At 37.2% G+C, this 12,500-nt stretch overlaps 2 protein-coding genes across 2 annotated transcripts in view; both read right to left on the bottom strand.

Moving 5' to 3' along the window:
• Positions 1-9,993, bottom strand: part of LOC137975658 (rabankyrin-5-like) — a 31,280-nt gene extending 21,287 nt beyond the window's left edge. The window contains exons 1-8 of the mRNA XM_068822810.1: positions 9,957-9,993; positions 9,285-9,483; positions 6,142-6,260; positions 5,536-5,671; positions 4,185-4,308; positions 3,485-3,634; positions 2,362-2,636; positions 795-923 (exon numbers count right to left, since the gene is read on the bottom strand). Coding sequence (XP_068678911.1) covers positions 795-923; positions 2,362-2,636; positions 3,485-3,634; positions 4,185-4,308; positions 5,536-5,671; positions 6,142-6,260; positions 9,285-9,483; positions 9,957-9,981 — 1,157 coding nt within the window. The 5' untranslated portion in view covers positions 9,982-9,993. The remainder of the gene's footprint in view (positions 1-794; positions 924-2,361; positions 2,637-3,484; positions 3,635-4,184; positions 4,309-5,535; positions 5,672-6,141; positions 6,261-9,284; positions 9,484-9,956) is intronic.
• Positions 9,994-10,462: 469 nt separating this feature from the next.
• LOC137974887 (uncharacterized) overlaps positions 10,463-12,500 on the bottom strand; it is a 3,397-nt gene continuing 1,359 nt past the window's right edge. Inside the window, exon 1 of the mRNA XM_068821890.1 lies at positions 10,463-12,500. This exon is cut by the window's right edge and continues 1,359 nt beyond it. Coding sequence (XP_068677991.1) covers positions 11,926-12,500 — 575 coding nt within the window. The 3' untranslated portion in view covers positions 10,463-11,925.

The raw sequence follows: 12,500 nt of genomic DNA, 5'->3' as shown, positions 1-12,500 counted from the left end.
CATTGGAGTTTGAAGTGAACGGCAAGAGGAAGCGAGGACGACCAAAGAAGACCTGGAAAAAGAAAGTGGAGAAGGAGAGCAAGAGTGTTGGATTGGAGAAAAAGGATGCCATGAATTGAGCGAGATGGAGAGTGAGAGTTAGAGAGATTGCTGCCAAAGTGGGGTAAATCCGGTCACCCCCGTTTACAGGGATAAACCCGGATCAAAATTGGATTGATGATCATTGATTGAATTTGGTACCTTATGGAGCAATTTTGTTTATTTTGTGGCGAAACTTAAAAATCTTTCAGCAAAACGGCACGTGCTGCAACAGAAAGACTCTCTCTAGATGTAGTGCATATTTTTTATACGCTTTCCACATTCTGCGGATGTTAAGTTCAAACCAAATTTCTCAGTGAAATACGATGGCTAGTTCGCCCCGACCTTTCTTGTAAAGTTGTCTTGCACTTGACTAGAGTGGTAAGATATTCAGCAGACTAATCCGTGTAACATTTGCTATTGCCGCTGTTTTGAAGACCCGGTTTGCATGATGTTGACCTTTTGTGGTGTCTCTTTTCTTTTGCGTTTGCTGGGCTGACGAATACGGGAAAAGAGACCTCTTTGATCCGAAAGCCGTCCACAACATTGGAGGGCACTCTTCAAACTGCATGCTCCATTATGTGTTTTCTGAATGTGACTTGAGCAAGCTGTGTCCCGCGCATTCCTATCATGTGAGGATTCAGTCTTTCTAAGTAACCACCGCGCATGCTCAACACAGTAAGGATTATCCTTAACAATCCAGATTATTTTCTCACCTCCCTAAACTGTCTTGGCCATCACCATTTGCACCATTTTCTAAAAGGAGATCAACAATTCTTGCCATTCCTTCAGATGATGTCATTTTAGACAGATTTTGCTTGGGAATAGAAGTGGCTGACCATGGCCTGTGGAAACAATAAAGGATATACTACAACTGTATTTACTTGGACAAAAAAAAATGTTAAGGATCTATCTACTTTAAGAGTCTGACTTGTAATTTTCTTTCCCTGAGTGTGGGCCGGTGAGATAATATCAGTTTCCAGCTTGGCAACACTTGCGGCAATCAGTTTCCATAATGATACATGAGCTGATAACCGAGATTGAGTGAACAAATCAGAAAGCCAGAAATGCAATATCCAAAGACAAAAATTTAATAATTAATAATTATTCCATGAGCAGGCATTGGATATGAGATGATAGATAGCCAATGAGGCACATATTGCTGAGTTGGCTATAATCATCTCATATCCAACCAGCGCAAGTGGAATAATTGTTTTATTAAAAACGCCCCCAAAATATAGAAAACTAGACTACAATAAAATAAAAAGGCACAAAAAATCATGCATATGCTTGCCGTGTTTGTAGATCATGGTATAATGGCTCATAACCCATCATGGCTTAGCCAATCTAAACTCTCGAAGTGCATTATCCAATGATCCAGTATTTATAATAATGAACATTATTCTTGAGCCTACTAATTGTAACATGTCCTGAGAGGAGCCTTCACAAAATGAAACCCTGATATAATGAACTACAGTGTACTTGATGCTGATGATGCTGATGATGAAGTGTGAAGTCTTCTAGCATGGAGGCACTAATTGGAGTTAGGCCCGGTTCAGACGCCGTACTTCATATGAGCCAAATCGAATTCATTGAATTAAGTTCATGTGAAGCAAGGCGTCTGAATCAATTGAGAATGACCAGTCAAATTCGGATCGGCTAAGCAATTTTTCCCGAATGGCTTAGCCAGGAATTATGGCTGTGGAGCGTGCATGCGTCTTTGATCCAGACGCCATACTTCACATGAGCCGAATCAAAATTAATGCAGAAACAATACAACTTTGCAATTTCTTCAGTCATGGTATGCTTCTGTGAATTAATTTTGGTGCAATTAATGGACAGTCTAAATTCAAATTCAATATTGTAAAGTACGGCATCTGAACCGGCCCTTAGGGTGCATAGAAACCAAATCACACATTGCCTTTTAAGGAGAGGTGAAAACCAGAGGAGTACCCAGAGAAAAACCACACGGACAAGGGTCGAGAACTAAACAAACTCAACCTACATGTGACGAAAAAAAAGTCTGGGAATGAAACCTGTGCCACTTTAGGGGGAGGTGACTGATCTCATCGCTGTGCCAGACACTGGTGAGATTAGTCACAAGACAGTTGGCACCAAGCACTCTCCTGAGGCTACCCTAATTTCAAACTCTTTTTTCATTTCCTCAAAAATGATACAGCACAATTTTAGGAATTTGACTGTAGAATGAATAACCTTTTAAGGTCTTTGAGTTCAAAAAACAACATTTAGTTTAAGTTACATTAATATTATTTTACAATGTACCTGTAGGAAGCAGCAAGATGCAATGGTGTGACATGTTCATTATGTGTTACAGCATTACTGTTTGCTCCATTCTTGATCAGAAATCTTGCAGAAAACTCATCCCCTTGCATTATGGCCTTGTGCAACAGGCATTGACCATCAGCAATATTAGGCATGTTCACATCACAGCCATGACCAACCAAAGTTCTGGCAATACTCTCTTGCTGCTCCGTCAAAGCAATGTGCAGGGGCACATGTCCGCTGGACGGATCCACCTCATTTAATTTACCAGGCAACTAAAATGTAAATATCATTGCAAAGGTCTCCATGACAAAACTGCACCATACTGTGTCTTTGATGACACCTTTCTGATTTTCAGAGTCTCGCCACTGGCCTAACAGCTAGCTAAGGCTGTAGTATCATCACTCCACAATGACAAAAATATTTTAAAACAAATTGAAATTTCCCTGGTCTACAATTTCAAGATGTTAATAAATTATTGTCTGGTCTTTGTCAGTCAGTAACTTGAGACTTCCTTGCAATACAGTGAAGAAGAGCTGCGAGCTGTACCTCCGCGGAGTTGCAAGTACCTAACAACATGACTAACGAACAGAAATTGCGTAAAGCTAACAAAGAACTCAGAGATGAAGTAGCGGAACTAAAGGCGAAACTACAGAAGAGTCACACCAAATGCTTCCTTGCATGTTAGGGTCAAAATTTGGAACGGGATACCCAAAACTCTAAAAAAAAGTCCAAAAAACCTTTTAAAGAATCCCTAAAAGGAAAGTTATTTGATATACTTGTTCAGAGACTGTAGACTCCTATACTGAAGTGGAAACGATAATTGACCAAATTAATTCATGAAAAACTGATCATGCATGTCCTTCTCGTTTGCAGGTATAATCTGATTCTTCTTTTCCCTCTTCATCTCTTTTCAATTGTAATATTAATGATAATAAAAATATTTAAAATTTGCATTATTTCCAGTATGTTTGTAATTTATATTATTATTGTGCTTGTTTGGACCCACCTCTATTAACTTTACGGCTATTTGCGGGACAAGCCCTTTATACCATTCGTAATAAAATAAATAAATTGTTGTTGTTGTTGTTGTTGTACACATACCTGTGAGTTGTACACATACCTGTGAGTCAAACTCAATAAGGAATAAAAAAACTACATCCTCTCTGTGATGTCTGACTGCAAGGTGCAGTGGGAAGCCTGACTTTGATTTGAACATTTCATAAAGCAGTGGTGCACTCATTCCTGTAAAATCCTCTGTCTTTAGGTCATGCTAAAAATACACAAAACGTACACAAATGTACTTACTGTACATCGTTTAATACCACAATGTCATGCTCACCCATATTTTGAACCACCTGATTCTAGCATGTCATTGTAATCCAGGTGATCATAACAAGCACGTGTTTGGAAGCCTTCATCATAATTTTTGTTTCTGAATTGGCCTAAAAATTCTGCTAGCTCATTATCGAGTAAAGGATTTGTTGAGCGTCAGGATTTTTGTCTAATGAGCAACTTGCAATGCAATGTTTTACCAACAGTCAATAACAGTCAAATTTTGACATAATTTGTCACACTGAACGTTTTAATTTGCACTGTTTATGATTGCATGAGATAAAAAAAAAAAGCATTTCAATGGCTGATGATACACTTCTCAAAATTATTGTAGGCTTGAAAGCGTAATCAACATCTACTTCTGGCAGTAATTCCAGGAACAAAACAATAATGAGAAATTTCTTTTTCAGGGTATGTCACACTGAGAATTTTCCACCCATTATAACATTGCCTTTAATATTAATTTAAGTAAAATAACTTTATAATACCCAATGATTAGAGATAATTTCTGCACAGTATTTCTGCAAATCCTTAGCACCGATATCTTCTGCTGTCTGGTAGAACTTGATACAGTTTGATACCGAAACTGAAGACATCAACATCTTTTCACATCTGAAAGATGATGAATCAAGACCCAGGAATGTGATATTGAAGACTCTGGCATTACTCATCATGCACATTTGGAGATTTTTTAAAACAAGAAGATCAGTCAATTTTACCAAAAATCATTTCAAGTAACTTTTAATTTTCTCCCATTTTCTGTTGTGTATTGTGTATATTTGAATAAGTTACCATGAATTTACATTAACGTAATATGCCATAAAAAGCCACAACCTGCAAGGACGATTGTTCATCACCTTAGATTTCCCATAATATTGTAAATGGTTTGAACCCAGGAGTCATATCATTAAGTAAAGTACGATCGTCCAGGTGAGTGTAGTCCTGAGAAGGACTGTTTGAGATGACATTGACTGACGTTTCAACAACCTGAGCGGAAGTCATCTTCAGAGTCAAGTGATTTGTGTAACGTCAGTAGATACTATAAGAACTCCAGTCATAGATGTCATTGGTCAACTTATTCGATTACATCTAGGCTCAACTGACAGTCGACCAATAACATCACGAATAAGTTGACCAATGACATCTACGACCGGAGTTCTTATAGTATCTACTGATGTTACACAAATCACTTGACTGTGAAGATGACTTCCGCTCAGGTTGTCAAAACGTCAGTCAATGTCATCTCAAACAGTCCTTCTCAGGACTACACTCACCCGGACGATCGTACTTTACTTAATGATTTCCCATAATGTACTGCAAGGCTGATACAGTTATGAGGCTGTTTTGCCCTAATAATAATGCAAGGTACCATGGAATGAAAGAAAAATTTTCTAAATAAATAACTTTAATAATTCTTTAAAATTCTTTATATTTTAGCTTTTTATTTTCTCAAGAAGGTGCATGTCTATTCTTTTCTTTGAAAAATGAATATTCTCTTTTTCGGACTTTTTTCAACTTGCTACCATGCTGCTAACTCTTTTTCACTGCTTTCCTTTTAAATAATTATATTGTAAAATTGCTATCATTGAAATCTTAAAACTACTCAGAATCCTCTTCAAATTGACAACTGCATGTCAATAATTTTTTTCTCCCTCAACATACTGAGAAAATTCTGTAGGGAGCACTCAATTCATGAAAGTGGTAGGAGCACTCACTTAACTGGGATGTTTCAAGGTTTCTTTTCCCCACCTCAGCATTTACACTGTATGATGGTTGTACGCACTAGCAAGACCAAGCTAATTATATGCACCTTTGGAATACAAAACTATACACAGTCACCTTTCTTTAAGTTCTTTAAGCCTGTACTTTGTAGCAGTCTTAACCAGCTCTATAAGAAATGATTCATCATTGGGAATTTCTGCCTGGTCCGTGTACACCCACTTCATTAATGTAAGACCAACTGATGCACTAACATCTAACAAAAGTAAAAACAAATCAAATTTGCTGTTTCGAAAAAGTTAGAATTACATTGAGCACTGTCTTTACAAAGTAGTAATAACAGACTACAGCCGTATAAGAGAGCAAGTAATAATAATTATTACAGAGCCTCAAAATTAATAATCTCATCCAGACACTTCTTTTCTGGTAATTACATTGTACTTGTAGCAATGTAGGTATCATGTAGGTGTCCCGTGATCCAAGAAGCTCTTGAATTATAGTAAATGAGTTACATGTCGAACTTCCAGTGACCTAAACTGGGCACGAGCCAATTAGCTGGGTACAAATTAAATGGCTCAAGTTATTTATTTCTGTTACTTTTTTTGGTGTAAGTCAGAAGAATGCAAGGCTATTTTAAGTTTGTTTATTAGGGGGATCTAGGGATATCAAGATAAAAGGGTTTAAGTGAAAAGACACCACCATTATCCTTAGAGTTCATAAACAAACCTATTAATTGCAGTTCGCTAATCTCATTTAAATCTCTGCTGCTCCAGTGATCCCCACGGGCTGCTAGCACAAATTTGTGTGCCTTAATTTTCTGATCAGCAAATGATACTGTGATATCACTGTTGAATAAAAATAATAAAAATGTAATCTGTAGCTGCTTTATTGGTAACAGAATAATGCACTCTCAAAGATTTAAAAACAATGAAATGCAAAAAGGATTCCAATGTGGTATCCCTTATTAATGGTATACATGTATACATGTACAAGCCATGAAGGTCAGGCACAGCCCAACTCTTTGGTTTATCTCCCTTAAATACAGCAGTTCGAATATGATTCCAGATGTCTCAAGCTTTGTTGTTTTACAGACAATGTGACCGTTATTTCATTAGGGATTTTTCAATTCAAAAATTAACCTTTTCATGATTTCCTCCACAATACTTCGTTTTGAGGTAAACATGGCTTAAATTACTGTGAATGTATGACAATTTGAATGGCTGTTTTTGCACTTTGTCTAATTAAGTCCAGTCATATTTTATGTACACATTTTGGTGGTGGAATCGTCTTTAAATAGGCACTTGAATTGCAATTTTCATGAAGAATGGCAAAGCTACAGTCTGTAAATAAATGTAAATGAAATTTGCAAACTTTGCTACAAACTCATGCAAACTGCCATAACCTGTTTCATTAACCTGTCAGGTTGCCAGAAAGCTATGCATTAACAAGAATCATGCCCCATTAGCAAGATCCAGCCTGGGAACCCTTTGCACCACCCATGCATACATGTACAATTATCGTCAAGTTCATAATTAAGACCCTGCAATTCAGAACACATGATTTGTAAAACTGAGTGATCATGATTTCCATCTTCGATCTTATTTTACTAAGAATGTAACCTGCAGCAGTTTCTTGCAAGGGAAAAATACTGCTCAATCTCTCTCCTGTAAAAAAGCTAACAAGTTTAGAAAAATGTCAGACAAACCATCTGTGATGGACTGTCGTGCAGAAATTGGTGAATTTACATGTAGTAGAAACTGAAATACTCATTCAAAAATATCTTTGCACGCTAATTTAAGATAAGACAACTTAGGAACAGCCATTTATTCTGGTTCAAATTGAATAATATTATTGCTCATGAATATTTGACTGAATCAGCTGTATTAAACACCTGTCCAATAATAATTATTGTAAATCATTAAATTATTTCAGAATGCCAAATTTGTGGCACAATATCTTCTGCTTACTCTCATGAAGAGTCGCAAGAGTGTAGGAATTTCTTGTTGTCTGCTTGTGTGTCTTGCTCTTTTCTCATCACATGCAAGTTTAAGTTTCTGACCCTCCCTCCCTCTCCTCCCCCTCTGCATAGATTTTTGTTGGGCTTTATTTCCAACAAGAACTGTCTTGGATGAGACCTTCTCACTGTTCAGTGTCCACATCACTGGTTTGTCTCGCTTGCAAGCAACTCCCAAGCTTAGGTGAGGACTGCCCTGGGATCTCATCCCTGACCACAGTTGACAGACAATACAACAGGTCTTTGGTACTCCTGTCATCTTCCATCCTTCTGACATGTCCAACGCAACAAAGGCAGTTGCTGTTTGAGCAAAGTATACAAGCTGGGTATAGCAGCACAGGCAACAACCTCACTGATGCCCATAATATACCTCAAGGCTATATGCACTCACATTTCTTGCTTAGAGTAGAGAGTCCATTCATCGCTTCCATAAAAAAGAATACTGGCTTGGTAGTCAAGGTGAGTTTATCCTATCCTTCCTCTGGAGAGTACTGATGTGGCTTGACCAATTCATTTATTTAAGATTTATTTCCAAGGGCAGCATAAAATGATGCAAATAAGCCAAATTTTCAAACATTAGTGCATTTTTTAGATTCATATGGAAAATGAAAGCTTGCTTATTTCAATTAGATATTTGTTTGATGTAAGTATCAGTAAAACCACAAGAAAGGAGAGACTATGGACACTAAGTGGAAATAGAGAGGAAATGGGTGTGGTTATCTCAGGCCTGGTTACCAAGGCCTTCAGACACCTTTTCCGTGTAGTAACACGAAGATTCCAAATTAGTGTTTGCTAAGCTTTAAAATGATACCAAGAACTTTTTGCCAGCGAGGGGGTGCAGCTATAAACTTTCTGCAAACCAGATTTGGCTACTTGACTATAATTATCTACTGATTTCTGAGTCCACAGAGGGAGTTGGTTGTGACGACAGCTTCATGATGATGACTGGCATTACATGTTTTCAGTGTCCTGGCTCATGATCCTCATTTTCTTTAGGTGAATAATAATTGTCAGTCTAAAGTCTTCAGAGATATGAGCATGGCAGTCAATGATATTCTGTAGTTCTGCTCATTGTACAGAGCAGCGTCATTTGCAAAATTGCATATAATTCGGTTATTTAATAACCTTTCCGCAATGAGAACCTTGAAGACTTTGGTCTATGGTTTTAATCGCGAAACATAGTTAAACTTGCTGTCTGATTTTGCACGTAGGTAAATCCTTCTCTTGATGCCAGAGAGCAGCCTGCATGGCAGGAGTCCGAAGGGAAGGAAAAGGGAAAAAAACAAGTGGGGCATCCGAGCGTTCCCTCCTCCTTTCCTCCTTATACTCCTGCGCTCCTTTTGACCCTTTCCCTTCCCTTCTCCGGCCTGCCACACAGGCTACCCCAGAGAGTGGGTGGAACAACGCATTCTTGTTGCATCAAATGGAGTGTACATGTATGATGACTGGAGGGCTCCCTTCATGTTTTTACTGAAAGAAAACTCCATAAATAATTGGATAGTTATAAGTATTATCTGACTAGTACCTCTTGTTCAGTCAGTTACCTGCCATGCCTCCTAATAAATAAATCAAACAATCCCATTGCTTTTTGCAATGGCCTTGATTTCTATTGGGTGACTGTATAAATGAAACGACTGAAATTAGTGTTAAATCTAAATTTTTCTATAAGTTTGTGACCAAGATGTAAATTTCAATACTGCAAAAATGCTATACATTTCCTGTAATTTAAGGCATTTGCATGCCTAACAATATGTTAGTGGAGGCAAGGAAAAGATACTGTCACATGATCTGAAAACGTAAATAATTACTGGAACACAAGCTGAAGAGGTCCACAATTTCACATTATTTATTATACCTGTATAGATCTTTATCATATAATTCTGCCACAGTTTTCAGCAGTCTATTGACAAATGTATTTTCATGGTCTCCAGCAGTCTGTCCTGATGCTGCAACTGCCAAACTGTATTTTTGTTCCAGCTCAATAAGTCTGTTCTGTAACTTTACATATTCCTGGCGCAACAGGCTCAGATGACGCTCCAGCTTGGCTACCTGAGCTAAAGTATGTATAACATCACCACCAATTAGATAAGGCGTACTTTAAAACACCAAGAAATTGTATTCGCTTTAAGATCGCAATTCTACGTTAACTTTGATGTCTAAAAAGTCAAAAAACTGTAATTGGTTAAGTTCAAAAAACGGCCACTAATATTAATCAGTCCATTGATTAGTTTACCTAAATGCTCCGCATGTTTTTAGAATTAATTAGTTATTATCAAAATTAATTATCCGAGCAAATGGCAATTTCTCGTGAGGGGGAACACAGTGTTTTACGTTCAAAAGCCGGCAACTAATGTTAACCACTCCATCGATTAGTTTACCTAATTGATCCACGTGTTTTTAAAAATCAATTAATTATTATCAAGATCAATTATTCGTGGAACATCTTTCAAATATATTTTTTAAAATAAATTCGTTTATCACATTCGTCTGTTATGTTCATTTTGCGCAGCTTCCTTCCACAACTCACCTTCATCCGCCATCTTGAACACCATACCTCACATACCACTTTCATGCAAAATCGTCCCCAGGGTTACGCCGCCACATTGAAGGATTCTCTTCTCCGCCCCCCCCCCCCCCCCCCCCCCCCACCCAACACCCCAACACACGAAACTCCCCCTACTTTGGAGGTCCTGTCACTTCAGATTATGAAAATTAAAGGTGCTGTGTTACGCAAAATGATGTAATTTCATGACACCCAAAATGCCCAAAAAGTAAAATGAAACTTTGCAGTAACCACTTAAAACTGTTGAACAACGTAAAGAAAATACAGCGAAAAGAAAGAGAAGGATGGATGGGAACAAATGGACAAGATTGAAACGGATTGAATTTGGGTAATCTCGAAAAAAATCGCCGGGATAAATCACATTCCACAGGTCAAGAACAGAAGTCCCTGCTCCAATGATGAACAACTAAATCCAGAATTTCCCCCTAGACCTGAAACAACATTTTTGTAGAGTGATTAGGGCTAGGAGACACTTTTAATGTTGTTTATTTATCCGTAGCACAGTGACACGTACGCGGACCTGTGTTTTAAACCCCCGACATGTTGTCTTTCAAATCTGAATTTCATTTTAAAAATAAAATCTTAGTGCAAGGGATTCAAAGTCAACTTCCTGTACCAAATGAGATACATGGTGACTTAAAGTACGTACAGTGTAAAACTTTGTGAAACAATAATAATAGACCATTTTACAGTTGTGTGCTTAGTTACCTGGCCTACAAATGAAAGTGAGGCTAGGGTTGACCTTGTTTCAATAGAAACGTCACTGCTTTTCTTATGTAAATTTCCAGATAATCTGCATGAGAGTGATATTAATAATTAACATAGTAAAAAAAGGATGGAGGTCTGTATCATCACAAGGTCAACTCCAACCTGACTTTCATTTACAGAACGGGTAACTAAGCATATAATTGTAAAAAGGTCTATTTTGAAAAAAAAAAGTGGTTTATTGTTATGTATACACAGTCATCCCATTGCTTCATGCTTTAAACTTGATGCACTGTTGGCAAAGTGTAAAGTTATTAATTATCTTCAGTTGATATTCTTTGACAAATAATATTATTACTATAATTACATTCATTCATGAATTTAATTAAGGAAAAAGAAGAAATAAATTATATTCAACTTTCTAAAACTATTATGTTACTCTGTTAATGTAATCTTGGCTGTGGCATCAATAATTATTCTACACCATGACCAGGAAAACAGCAACAGACTAAAGTAGTATAATAATAATTATTATTATTGTTATCTACTGAATTTACATTTAATTGTCACAGATTTAGTACTCTTTTGTCATGGGTATTTCAAAACAATTTACAACCAATTTTCAATTAAATTTCATTTTAGAAATTCTTGTTTAAAGTCATTTGTCATAATTATCATGTTTAAATTCTGTCCAAAAATAAAGTGTATTTTCCTGTACAACATGATATAAGTTTCATTTCTATAAGACAGTATAGTCTCAAGCACATGTACTAATGAAAGATCATTTGCAGCCTGAAAAAATCCAATCTTGAACATGATAATTTTGACAGTCTAGAGATTCCAACCTCCTCAAGATAAAAAACAGCGAAATGCCACATTATAGATGAAAAAAGTATGAACTTCTTGAGAGGTCTGGCCTCAAATTTTATGATAGTAGCTTCTCAAGTCTAAGACTGACCCAAAAATATTACAGACTGACAACTTTTCACTCAAGCAACTTGGGTCTGGAAGTAAAGGAGTTGGATTCTCTGATAGTCAACTAGTCACCAAGAACGTTGCTATCATTACTTTCTTTTTCTATTAAAGCACTCAACCAGAGTGCTGTTCTTTAAGAACTGATCAGCACTCTTAGGCACCTTCTCATTAGCAAAGCTAGAAAAATAACTAGATGATCATTTTTCTCATCTCTTGATTTGTACATCACTTTCTATCGCTGTTAACAATTTGGTTATGACAAAGTTAAATCATTCCATCCATATTCTTTGCATTTCACCCGAATTGATGCACTGTAAAGATTATGAAGATGTCTGAAGATGCTCATGTGCTCCTTTATCCGCTCCAAATTATATCCAGTAATATCCTGGTCAGATGATGGTCTAGGTAGTGACCAAGATTTACCCCTGTCCAGTCTTTGAAGTTCGTGGGGATTATAAACTGTATGTACATTATTTCTCCTCCGTTCTGATTTTGGTCTTTGGCTTCGAGGCAAAGGGTCCCGTTTCACAGTCAAGTTCAATTCACTATCATCCCTACTCCTAACTGGTGCACTCAATCTGCTCAACAAATTCTCTGCAGGCATGTGCTCTAATGGCTCCAGTTCAGAGAAACTGAGGGGCATTATGTCTGTGGTATGTTTGGAAAAAGAATACAAGGCTTCATCAAGTCGGAATTCGCTTGGAATTGGCATCTGATCATCATCACTTTCATCATGAAAACTAATTAGGTCAGCAGTTGCTGGGTCTGTTTCCGGGAAGGCAATGTCATTGTCCACATTTCTCATCATCACTGCTTCTTCCACAGGAA

Source organism: Montipora foliosa, chromosome 11 (genome assembly GCF_036669935.1).
Source record: "Montipora foliosa isolate CH-2021 chromosome 11, ASM3666993v2, whole genome shotgun sequence".
Taxonomy (NCBI): Eukaryota; Metazoa; Cnidaria; class Anthozoa; order Scleractinia; family Acroporidae; genus Montipora; species Montipora foliosa.
The sequence above is the reverse complement of the archived record's forward strand: the minus strand, read 5'-3'. Positions and strand labels throughout refer to the sequence as shown.